General features: G+C 38.0%; 3 protein-coding genes across 3 annotated transcripts; 1 reads left to right on the top strand and 2 right to left on the bottom strand.

Annotated features, from left to right (window-relative positions):
• Positions 1 to 3,913: 3,913 nt before the first annotated feature.
• Positions 3,914 to 6,311, bottom strand: LOC124174856 (26S proteasome regulatory subunit 8). The gene is made up of 6 exons (XM_046554428.1): positions 6,110 to 6,311; positions 5,879 to 6,023; positions 5,221 to 5,631; positions 4,760 to 4,986; positions 4,395 to 4,670; positions 3,914 to 4,197 (listed from the first exon to the last, which is right to left on the bottom strand). The coding sequence occupies exons 1-6, from the start codon at positions 6,125 to 6,127 to the stop codon at positions 4,057 to 4,059; spliced, it is 1,218 nt and encodes a 405-aa protein (XP_046410384.1). The 5' UTR covers positions 6,128 to 6,311; the 3' UTR covers positions 3,914 to 4,056.
• A 560-nt stretch (positions 6,312 to 6,871) lies between these two features.
• On the top strand, positions 6,872 to 9,630 carry LOC124174858 (pyridoxine/pyridoxamine 5'-phosphate oxidase). Its single transcript, XM_046554431.1, has 7 exons — positions 6,872 to 7,121; positions 7,373 to 7,465; positions 8,159 to 8,315; positions 8,530 to 8,629; positions 8,698 to 8,751; positions 8,824 to 9,023; positions 9,094 to 9,630. The coding sequence occupies exons 1-7, from the start codon at positions 6,992 to 6,994 to the stop codon at positions 9,257 to 9,259; spliced, it is 900 nt and encodes a 299-aa protein (XP_046410387.1). The 5' UTR covers positions 6,872 to 6,991; the 3' UTR covers positions 9,260 to 9,630.
• On the bottom strand, positions 8,906 to 12,621 carry LOC124174859 (histidine protein methyltransferase 1 homolog). Its single transcript, XM_046554433.1, has 6 exons — positions 12,462 to 12,621; positions 11,956 to 12,201; positions 11,700 to 11,860; positions 11,365 to 11,615; positions 11,127 to 11,242; positions 8,906 to 11,055 (listed from the first exon to the last, which is right to left on the bottom strand). The coding sequence occupies exons 1-6, from the start codon at positions 12,505 to 12,507 to the stop codon at positions 11,015 to 11,017; spliced, it is 861 nt and encodes a 286-aa protein (XP_046410389.1). The 5' UTR covers positions 12,508 to 12,621; the 3' UTR covers positions 8,906 to 11,014.
• Positions 12,622 to 12,627: the final 6 nt, after the last annotated feature.

Here is a 12,627-nt window from a genome sequence, read left to right as displayed (position 1 = left end):
AAATACTGTTGTACACTTGGGATATGTTTGATAAATACTTACGACCAAATTCTTCACTACCACTATACACCCCGTGATTTTTGTCCCCGTGAATTGACCGCTAGCTTGCAAATGCCTCACTTTCAATCAGAACCAAAAAGTATCAAGTCAACGCGCAAAAGGCGTCGTCAATTTAAACTTGAAAACTAGATTGTTCATAAGAAAATTGATTGACAAGCTAAAGGCTTAACACATCGAGAGTGCTTTACTTTTGCAGATACTGTTTACGAAATCGCTAAGTAAAAGGCGCGATCAATCGATTCGCATTATCAGAGTGGCGATAATTTTGCTCGAATGTAATTCCTTGACTTTTCACGTCAATAAATTCAGCTGAAGATTAAAAGGGATTTATAAAAAAAAAAAGTACGTTTTTCCCTATGATTCATCATAATTCCTTGACTTTTCCCTTATTTTTGTCAATAGACAACATCCCCTGACGGCTTCCGGTTTTCCCAGTCTATCGCCACTGTGATTATTAATTATCGCGCATAAGATGCGTCCGATTCCCGTGATTAATCTTCGCGCAAAAAGGCGCGACTGATTAACTTGTCAAAAAACCTTAAGTATCTAGGACTTGTCGCAAAATTCTGTAGAAACCCAATCCGCATCTGCGTCTTTTTCAATCCGACACATTGCGATGCGAATTGTTGTTCTGAGATGCGAGTCAAGTCCGGGAGGAAGGTTGGAGGACATGCATTATTGTGTGGCGTGACGGTCGGTGGTCCTCTTCGACGCGAAGTCTTCGGGCTCAGCATCTCTCCCCATCCAGCGTACCACGGAACGCGATAGATGGTTCAGAGATGCGTTTTGCCCATTCAGACGATCACAGAAATCAGTTGAGTGAAATAATTACCGATAATGACCAATTAATCGAATTGAATAACAACTGCAAAATGATAGCAGAGCGACAAGAAATGGGAAATTGAACCACGTTGGAATTTAAAAGCTCACTAATAGTTCGAAGACTTTTATACTCAACTCTTTTACGTGTTTCTGGAGAAAAATCACTGTGATCATTTGACGCTGTGGATTACAAAAGTTGGTAACATCGCGGCACATCGCGACCTTCCTACCCTCGCCTGATTCCCAACGGAACAACCCAACGGAAATGGTGAAGAGAGATTCACACACACATCTGCATCCAACTCGCGACAGATCCCACAACGACCACCTACCTACCCGATTACCTATATTCGCTCTAAACGATTCTCCATTCTTTCCAACACACATCATTCTTCCTCATTTGCGCCGTGGTCACTGTGACTTACTTTTTCATTGGTTGCCTGTGGGGAGCAAAATGTTTTTGTACCATAGTCAGCGGAAATACTATTTTACTAACTGCTGGCTGACTATCGGTACATCAACCTTTTGTAAGATCGATTAAAAACATCCTGTATGCTAATCAGCATTTTTCTAAGCGAGCTAAAACTGTTGTTATTCGATAGCTGCTGGGTACTAAAAAATGGAAAATGATTCAAGATATATCATGCAAGTTAATTACGTTACGTTCTGCCAGACTTTGAATTGCTATCGATTAAACAATTGTAGGAATATGTTTAAACCTCAGGTATATCCACCGCTTAAACGACATCATTGGAAAATTCAAACATAGGTAGGTAATTATATCAGTATAAGCTAAACCAAATTTGTTTTCGCGAATGTCGAGTAAGTGATAGTAACCTGTCGCGATGCTCATTCCACTTTCAGCAACGTGCAAAATTTATAACTTTGAATGTCTATGGTAAAATAGGTCAGCTGCAATAAAAAAAGAAAACGATCTAACTTCACGTCAAGCACCGTTGCGATCAGGAATGAGCCTATCCATGCAGCTAAAATATCAAAGATTCGTGTAACAATTGTTACCGCCACGCCACGTGATGGAGGAGTCCCAGGGAAATACACCAATAACCCAAACGCATGCAAACTCACCAACGTTGCTGAGTAATGGAGAAGTTACTCGGAAGTCTCTGCTTAACTCTGAAAAAGCGAAAAAGAAAGCTCGAATTAATTTAGCAAACTGGATTTCCAGTTCTCACATAAATTATTACTGTTGTCTACTCTTATATTTATTCGCCATATGTTACGCAATGATAAAAATTAGGTATCAAATGTACCACATATTGAATTATCGAGCAATAATCAAAATAAGCTTTCTTACCTCCTCCGGGTCGCTCCACACTTTACATGTACGATCGCGTAGAACCTCAGGATGTATGGTGGTGACACACTTTTCACACTACACAAGAAAATAATTAAATATTACTCGCACAATGTACTTGGATCATTGAGAGACGCGATCCGCGAACCAAAATCTGAGACACAAGTGACACGAAGGTCACGTTCCGCAAGGTCCGCTTGTTCAGAATGATAGCAAAAAAAACAAACCACTTGGGATGATTATCGGGGCATTTTCTTGGCACAACACGTCTGTGACTATGCAGCGTAATAATTACACTCGATTCCAAGCCCATTCGCACTTTTGTATTGTAGCTTGCTGTCTAAACGGACTGAGTTAAACTTGGTAACAATGCAACTACGCACTTAACGAAAATCTAGCCGCACAAACAATAACAAACGACATCCGACGCGGAGAGTCGATAATCGAATTCGCTAAAAGCTGAAGTTGCACCAAAGAATGAAAATTTGATACGCGAAAGTCACCTTCGATGTCCCCGATTGTTTTCATTTCGGTAACTCGGTTCTTTTATGGGCCACACGCTGCATGCCGTTCGGATATTATTCACAGTTAGTTTCGTGGGAATACACTGATCGAATAACGTTATACAGTCTTTTTTTAACCATAAAGTATCGGTGCTTGGCCATGTCCCGAATACTCGAAGCCTATACATGGAGATCTGAATTGTCATCTTACGGCCTGCGTAACTTCACTACGGCTGCTCGGAAGCGACTGATTCCTCGCTGCGCTCGGAAGCAAATCTCGACCGGTCGGAAACGTCGTACGATTTGCGCACAATACGGTCAGAATTTCGAAAAATTGCCGTTACACGTAGCGTCAGGCGTAAATTGAAATTTTCTGGTGAGTTCCACCTGACGAAAATACGTCGACAGAAGATATATTCAGTCAGTCGTGGAGATCCAATTAGTGGAAAAAGTGACCTGCAAAAACGCTTCTGAGACGAAAAGTTTTCGAGCTCTGAAAATCGCAAACAAAGAAAGGTTAACTTTGGTTTTTTTCAGTGAAAATTTGGACGATTTTGAAAAATACTTTATCAATTGTTTGATGCACTATATCAATGTAATTTTGCGAGAGGAATCGATTGCGCGGAGTTCGATTACACCATTTTTTCAGACTCCCAATTATCAATCCGAGAATTTTTAATTTTTCGAATAAAAATCTAATTGAAATCTACTGATTTAACCGAGTGGGTTTCAATGCGTGGCATTTTGCCGTCATATCAGTACCATTTTCATAAGATCTTTCTGCCGCCGATGGCGTGGCGCTGCCGCGCGCACATAATGTCGTGCCGACGCTCACGGCCGGCGATGCCAGAGACGTGAGAGGATTCTAATTGGAATCCGGAATGCTAGCCATCTTACGTTGTGTTCAAAGTTTCGTAACAACCAGTCTGGTACGTAATAAGAGGCGACCAAGAAGCATACCTATGGTATATCAACTGCGGTCGTTATTTATAAATTTTTTAGGCATCAGTTTAAATTTATTTGAGTTTAAACCACGATTTTTCAGGAAGAAAGTATTTTCACTTTAATAATCATTAATTACAAAATGTATACTAGCACACTTAAACTCACAGGTCAGATCACTGATTTATCATCTAATTGAAGAACATCTACTAAAAACTCAAGCGTCATCCTATCTTGAATTTATCGCCATAAGTTTATACCAGAATACAAATTAAATGTTGAATATACTTTTATTTTGGAACTTACACTTTTACACAGATGCGATTTTTATAATTTATCAATCTTTTAGATATAGAAGTTGTACACTTGTAGCATCAGTTTATTGAATGATGATTATCAACTACTTTAAAGCTTTTACTTCCACAATTTCTTGATGGACATATTCTTCTCGGAATCCTTTTGCATTACCTTAGCTACAGCCATTTCAAAATCTTCTTGAGTGACGTGGACACGACGTTCCCGAAGAGCGTACATGCCAGCTTCAGTACAAACACCCTGTAACAGTAAAATTCATTTTAATATTTGAATTTCTTTTTTAAGGCAGTTTAAGTCCCTCTTAGTTCGCAGTAAAACTTTTGGATGAACTCTAAAAAATTCTACTTGTAACAACTAGACAAATGTGATTGCTGAAGCATCAATAAAGTTCTTGATGATTTGTTCATCCTTTTTAAAGTTAAAGAAGACTGGCTTACTTTGACTTCTGCACCGGAAGCACCAGGCATGAGTTCCGCAATTTTTCTCAGATTTATACCACGAGTTAAATTCATTTTGCGGGAATGAATTTTCAGAATATCAAGCCTAGCTTCTTCATTTGGAGGGGGAAATTCAATTTTACGATCAATACGACCAGGACGTAATAACGCCTGGTCCAAGATGTCAATGCGATTAGTTGCCATGATAACTTTTATATTTTTCGTTGCTTCAAATCCATCCAATTGATTCAGAAGCTCCAACATTGTTCTTTGGACCTATAGCAAAAAATATTACATTAACATAGATTACGATTCAGTGAGACTTAGGTTAAATCTCTAAAATAAAAAGAACTGAATTGAAATACCTCACTATCTCCGCCAGATCCAGATTCAATTCGAGAACTACCAATGGAGTCAATTTCATCCATGAAAATTATGGATGGTGCATGTTCCCTAGCCATCACAAAGAGTTCACGAACCATTCGGGAACCTTCACCAATGAATTTCTGGACTAGTTCCGAACCAGAGACTCGAATAAATGTGCACTCTGTATGGTGAGCAACTGCTCTAGCTAATAGGGTCTTGCCAGTACCTGGGAAGTGAATTTATATTTCTTTAAACTTGTAACAGGGTTTCGCATAATAATTCCATTTAGGATAAGATAAATTGATTTTAGTGTCATTAGCCAAATCGTTCATTTTTCCACTTATTCTCTAATTTTATTGAACTTGTTAAAATCATTCTGTGTCTCCACGACCAGAGCCATGAGAATTTGAAAATCTCAAAACCAATCTTAATTTATTAGTTTTGTTCACTTTGTTCTTACCTGGTGGACCGTAAAGAAGCACGCCTTTGGGCTGAGCGATTCCCAGGGCATCAAATAATTCTGGATGTTTGACAGGTAGTTCAATAACCTCTTTGATCTCCTTAATTTGTTTGTCAAGACCACCAACCATTTCATAGGTAGAATCCGGGACTTTTTCAACCATCATAAGGGATACCAGTGGATCAACTTTGTTGGGTAAAATTTTGTGGAGTGTGTAACTTTCATTTCGCAGGGCAACACGAGAGTTTGGTGTCACGTCATTTATATCTATGTTCTTGTCTAGATCTACGACAAATTTTCCTTCTGGATGGACTTTGACTAATACTTTTTTCTTGTCCATCGGCTTCACAACTTCTCCAACATACGAGCCTTGTTCTTGAAGAAGCTGTAATTCCTCACGCAACATTCGCACTGTATTGTATGAAAGAATTAGTTATTTTAATGAGATTCACTTGATGCGTCATATAAGCATTAAAGTACTTGGAATTTTTTCTTTTGCAACTGTACTGTTATTTTATTCATGTTATCATAATTGTCAAATAAGGAGCGCTGTCTACTTTCTCAAGAAAAATGCCTATTACGAATTTTAGAAATTTGTTAATTATTCGTGACAGGACAAATGCTAGGGTTTTGTGTGGAATGAAAAAAGTGAGGTTACCTTTTGCATTCAGCTCGTTACGCTGAGCCTGCAGACGTCGGAGGTTCTGGCTTTTTTCAGCCACGACTAATTGCAGTTCTTCAATTTTTGTTATATAGTAAGGCTTGAAGCCTTCGCCCTTAATATTCTTATCGTCGATTTCCATCTGAAATGGGAAAACGGTATGAAACAATCGTACTCATCGTCCGTGTCAGTAACAGACACAAAATTCCATACGAAATAGTTACTTACCTTAGTTGTGAGCGTCATTTTGCGCTCGAATTGAGATACGGTTTTTGGCCGTTTTTATTCCTAATAATACTTGACAAGTCGAAGTCCGGCGTATCTCACGAATATCACTCGAAAATAATATTGTATTGACAATAAGCTCTCGGACTAGAGCAACGAGCGAGAAACCGCTTGTCACTGCCGTGGATGAAGAATTCCCTAGGCAGACGAAGGCAGGTCAAAATGTCAAGTGCTGAAAACTACACATGCGTTCCAAAATACTTGAATATTTCGCGACTACTCATTATGTTTGGTGTCCACAGCGCTCTGCTGATGGCCACGACTAAAAACTTTGAAAAGGGCAGAAACTCTGATTCAAATTGATGTGCTCCAACACGTGTGGAAAATCTCTATTATTTGTAAACTGATCCTTATAAGTAGGTAAGCTACAATGCTTTATTCGTTGTTCTACGAGATTTTGGCTCGCGGCCAATACTAACGCACTGCGTATCCTTTTTTGCGGAGTACCGTGATCATATTATCAACCCATCATGCCGCTAGTTCATAGGGGAATCCGCATGAGGGACAGCATATTCTTCAAATCTCTGGCTACAGATGCGTTCCAAAATACTAAGATACTTCGTGAGTGAACTCACAACAAAATTTCCACTAAATTTGGTTTTGACTATACATTAAGTTTCGTGGTTGAGTTTACGATAAAGATTATTGGGTGCTTTTCATTTACTGACTCAAGTCGACTTGTGTTGCTATTTCTGATGTAACCGGCCAATGTGGGCAAAAGAATACACCAGAAATAGCGACACAAGTCGACTTGAGTCAGTAAATGGAAGCACCCATTAGTGATGCACTTTCTTCCAATAAAGCTCCGTGGTTGAAACTTTGACAATGAGCTTCGGGAATGTTACTAGACTTGTGCTCTTGCCTGCGCAAAAAGTTTTAGAACGCAACCCGGTGAGTTTCTGCCGTGGGTTCCTCTCTGGTTTCCCTGGTTTCCACAGTTCGATTCGTTTGATCAGCTGGAACCAGCCCCCTGCAACTAGATCGAGCGAACAAGTAAAAAGAGTAACCTAGTATGTCACATAATTTTAGTTCTTATTGAAGGCGCTAGTAGTGCAGTTGCACGGGTTGCACTCTGTAAAGGCCGTAAAGGCACTCTGTAAAGGCCGTAAAGGTAATCGCGCAAACCGTGCAACTGTACTACTAGCGCTCTCTGCCGAGTGTGACAAGATAGACTCGTTTTCTGAAACACGGAGTGACAGGGGGCTGGCTGGAACGAAGGACGTCATCGTCCGCAATCCCGCAATATGTCAAAAATGTCGGGTGCGAATCAAAGAGTTCCGATTTCTGTCGACATCGGAGGTAATTGATCAATCGTATGAAAGAATACTAAGTAGATTTATGATTTCAGTCAGCTCCTAAGAAACTCTCGCAACATCAATATTCTAGTTACACGCAAATGCAGCGTAGGAGACAACTGTTATTGTTACATCAGCTGCATCATTACTATAGTCTTTTGTTTATTATTCTTTTTTGTGCTAAGTTTTCCAAACAAACGATCAATGTGTAGTCATATTGTTACGAGTCGTCTGAACGCTGCAATCATAATTCATTCCCATAATTTTTTTCGCTGTTCAAGCGTGTATATTAACTTCTGAACTGTCGGCAGTCAAGTTTGTAAACATGCTTTTACACTGTCTCTTATCTGTTCTTAAGGCACTCGAATATGTTATGTAAGATTACACACCTATAAGCGTCATTCCGCTGACTGCTTTTATAATAACCCCTAGCAGTTTCAGAGGATAACTCCATTCATTTATTTACTGAGTGTAAAGGGGATGAACGCATGATACAAATAATAATTAACATAAAATATATTTAATTCATGAAAATTGAAAGACGTTTTAACTCCTTTTTTTAAATTGATTACATTCATCATCAAACCCAGAATTTCCCTGGAATTTTGATGGATTGGAATATTTAATGTTAGGTTCTGATTAAAATAGCAATAACTACGTAGAATGCTGATCAAGCTTGTTCCGTATTCATTGCTAGATATGCGGATCAAATACAAAGACAAGAGCGAAACATTCAGTGAAGATGATCTAAAGAGCAAAGAACCATTTGGTCAGTTTCAAGCATGGTTCGATGAAGCACGTGTGACACCAGGAGTGCTGGAGCCAAATGCCATGTGCCTGGCGACTGCAACTAAGTAAATAATTTGTTGTTTCCATTTCATGGGAAAATTTGTTATTTATTGATTCTGAATACATCAAATATTTTTCTCGAGAAATGCATTCTGGTAAAAATAAAAAGCTCGTATATAAGGTAATGCGATTATCATAACCAGCCTGGTACTCTGTTATTTATACATCAAATAGGATATATTGCTTTCGTTTGTTTATTTATTTTTAATTTCTTTTCAGAGATGGGATACCATCAGCTAGATATGTTCTTCTCAAAGGTTTTGGCACAGATGGATTTAAATTTTATACTAACTACGAAAGCAGAAAGGGCCGCGAATTGGTAAGATGTAAATGATTGGAAAGCATTGAATCGAAGACAAGAAAATATTTATTTCTTAACATTTTCAGGAAGAAAATCCAAACGCAGCTTTGACCTTTTACTGGGAGCCAACGAGGCGATCAGTAAGTGTCTGGAACATTTTGTCAATTATTGGTACTAAATACGGTAAATACACTGTTGCATTATTTCCTCAGATACGTATCGAGGGAACTGTTGAAAAAACCTCTGCAGCTGACTCTGACGAGTATTTTCAGAACCGACCTTTTCACAGTCAGCTAGGTGCACATGCTAGCAAGCAGAGCAGCGTTATTGCTGGTAGAGAAACGCTGATGGTGAAGGAAAGAGAACTATTGGCCCAAAATACTGAGGGACAAGTCAAGAGACCAGAGTGTTGGTGAGTGCAGCATCCAGTTTGATTATGGGGTTCAGTCAAACACACAAACATTCATTGTATTTTTGTTTAGGGGGGGGTTCAAAGTGATTCCACGTTCCATAGAGTTCTGGCAAGGTCAGAGTGATCGTCTACATGATAGAATAAGGTTCAGACGTAGAGAACCTCACGACAAACCAGACGGAATTCTTCTTCATGAAGGGGAAGATGGTTGGGTCTATGAAAGACTATCCCCATGATGTCTCGAGATAGGAAATTTAAACATATCTCTGATTCACGTGAAAGTTTATTTTTGTACATGACAACATTCTTTAGCAAGTTTTCAAATGTTATTTTATATTGAATGAAAACGACTTTCTTGACCTTGTTGAATTGTTGTGTAAATATTATTCTTGGATATAAAGGTCATAAACAAAAAACATTATTTTTGTGTTAACGTTTCAGCCCGGATGGGGACCCTCCTCAGAACAATTTATTTCAGAACATCTGTCATGAACAGTAAAAATTTTTATAATGTACAACAGTTAGTTATCACAAAATTATATGTGATAAGCAGGATTGTTTGTGCTAATATAAATAAGAGGGATTACCTGATGATGAACTGGCACTTGCAATTTACGAAGAAAAAGAATGAACGAGTAGTAGTAATGAATGCGCGTTAGAATAATCGAATAAACTCAAAACGTTCATTTTTAAAAACACACAATGACTGCAATGCGAAACTCCCAAGCATTCATCTTGGTTGATAATTGAATAAAAACACACAACGACAATTTTTTGGTTTTGCGACTAGAACACTTTTGAACATGTGGAACGTCCGGAGTGTAGTTCCAATTTTGTAAGATCTGGGATGGTGAGAATGAAAATTTAAGTATAATACCTTTGTGACCAGGTGACCTTATGGAACCAGTCAGTTTTGATGAACTGGTTATCATTAATGATCAGAACATCCAAAAAGTTAATTCGACGATTACACTCTATTTCAGAGGTGAATTGTAATCTCGGATGGAATTGATTGAAAATAGATAGCATTTCGTCAACTTCATCAGAAGGGACCGCTGTGATTATATTATCTACATATCTGAAGTAGAAAGGAGGCTCGAAGTCCAGTTTTTTTAGCCAATGTTGTTCAAGATCATCCATAACCAGATCCGACAAAATTGGAGAGAGCGGCGAGCCCATAGGTAAACCATGGGTTTGAGCGTAGTTGGTATTATTAAATTTAAAAGTGGCAGCCTTAAAACAAATATTCAATGCGTTTATAAGTTCGTTGAGTGGAACAGGAATCTTGTCCACAAATTGATGCCAACACTGCTTCACCGCGTTAATTGCTAAATTTTGTGGAACATTGGTAAACAATGACACTACATCTAGCGAAACCAACACATGATCAGGTGGAAGAAGAAAGTTCTTGATAGCTTTAACAAAAGCAAAACTGACTTTGACACGTGACACAGGAGGGACAATGTTATTGCCAATCCATTTACTAAGGAAGCGAGCTAGATTGATGGTGGGACTATCTGTAAAAGAAACTATGATTCTTAACGGTGTATCCGGTTTATGAATTTTAGGTAGCCCGTAAGCTCTAGGTGGTACACAAGTTTTTGAAATTTGCCTAAGTTGATCAGAAATGTGTCTACTTTTGGACCAATCCATCGTTATTTTTTTAACTTCCTATTGAAGGGTACACGTAAGATCAAATCTAACAGCTTTGTAGGTGTTGTTGTTGGAGAGTTCATGTAACATTTTTTCCTCATAGGTTTGATTATTCATAACACGACATAAGGTCGTGTTGCCCTTGTCTGCCTTCAAAAAAAGTAAATCCTGGTTATGTTTCTGAAAGATCTTAGTTTCTTTAATCTTGTCAAGGATTTTCTTGTCAACATTGTTATTTTATATTATAGTGAAAATGTTCTCGATATATCCTGAAGAACATTAGTGGGTAATTAATCAACTATAATGGACAATAATCTTATCTCAGGCATTTTTGAATCTCAAGTCCTGAATGTCAGCTTCAATATTTCGCGTTGTACACCTGAAATATTTATAAATTTGTCATTATTGCTAGTACTAAGGTAATGGTAATTGAATATTTTTGTTACAAACCTTCATCACTGTTCCACACTGTTTTGGTTTCGAATATTTTCTCTTTTTGAACGAGGTCCTCGAATTGCCTCATTCCTCCTCCAACTCCAAAGTAATAAACTTTTCCAGCAACGTAACTAAAATTAATTCTCAGTGAAGACAATTTTGTGTTTAAGTAATCCGTAGTGTAAGCAATGATACATTCACAACAGAACATCTCACAAATCAATGAGACTAATCTGTTAATTATCAAACTTACACTGAACCATTTTTCTTCAAGTGGGTCTTGAAGATATTATGCAATTTCTTTTGATTGTCAGGATTGTAGATCGTTTCGCTGGTTAAAATTAAGTCATACTTCTCATAATCGTTTCTATATAATTCCCCACGCAACTGTATAAAAGAGGCCCAATCGCCGGAAAAAAATGCGCATCGTTCTTGCACGTGTTTCCGATCATTAATATTTAAAATTACATTTGGGATAGTCACGGACTTTATTACTTCTGTGTTCTGAAACATAACATAGATGTCAGTGGCATATTAGAGACTGGTTATGTTAAGACAAAACAAAATTGAACAAAGAAATTTTCATACATAATCCTGAAAATGAACACTGGCTCCATTCAATAATGCTAGAATACCAATAATCCCTGTGCCACATCCTAGATCTAGAACAGATTTATTTTCTAATGGAATTTTGTCACCTATTAAGTACTTTCCCAGGTCGTAACTGCATTCCCATACTTTCAATCCACCTGTGTTGCAATGAATAATTTCAAATAAACCAGTGTGTTACATTATTGATAAACATAAACAAATGCGATCGTACAGATAATCCGAGTCAAGTTACCTTCATATTTTGCTGGTATCAGATCCGAATGCTGCGATTCAGCCTCAACAATATTTTCACAATTTTCTTGTTGCAGATCTATTACCACTTTGTCAGAATGAATAAGCTTCAACCTAACGTCATAAAATAAATCGCATTCCTTAAAGTCGTCATCCTCACAGCACTTTTTGGATAGCTGCTCGTGGGATACTTCTATCTTCACTGCAGGAAACCAGTCCAGCACAGTCTCTATGCTTTCAATCTTGTCTAAATGAACAATAACTTTATTTACAAATCTATCTTGCCGCATTGAGCAATTAAATGTGATGTTTAGTGTCCGAACTTGTTAAATTTGACTGTGAAATTCCAGATCAATATTTAAAAAAAATAGCATGTTCGGCAGGTCGAAGGGACAAAAGAACGTAACAAAGAGAATTCAAAGTCGAGCGTTGTCGCTGTTGTCAACAATGTAGCGTGTATAACCTTAATGATAATCAATGAAATTTGTAAACATTTGTAAAAATTACCATTTTCTTCCTTCGCGTTATCGTCGCTGAATCCAAATTTGAACATAACGTTAGAGGATTGTCGTCACGTTAACTGAATTATAAAAACAAACACGTGAAGCAAACCAACATGCGGATCATACGTGCAAAACACGCTGCTTGTCAATGGTCGATCAAGCTTAATGGT

Source organism: Neodiprion fabricii, chromosome 2 (genome assembly GCF_021155785.1).
Source record: "Neodiprion fabricii isolate iyNeoFabr1 chromosome 2, iyNeoFabr1.1, whole genome shotgun sequence".
NCBI classification, from domain to species: domain Eukaryota; kingdom Metazoa; phylum Arthropoda; class Insecta; order Hymenoptera; family Diprionidae; genus Neodiprion; species Neodiprion fabricii.
The sequence above is the reverse complement of the archived record's forward strand: the minus strand, read 5'-3'. Positions and strand labels throughout refer to the sequence as shown.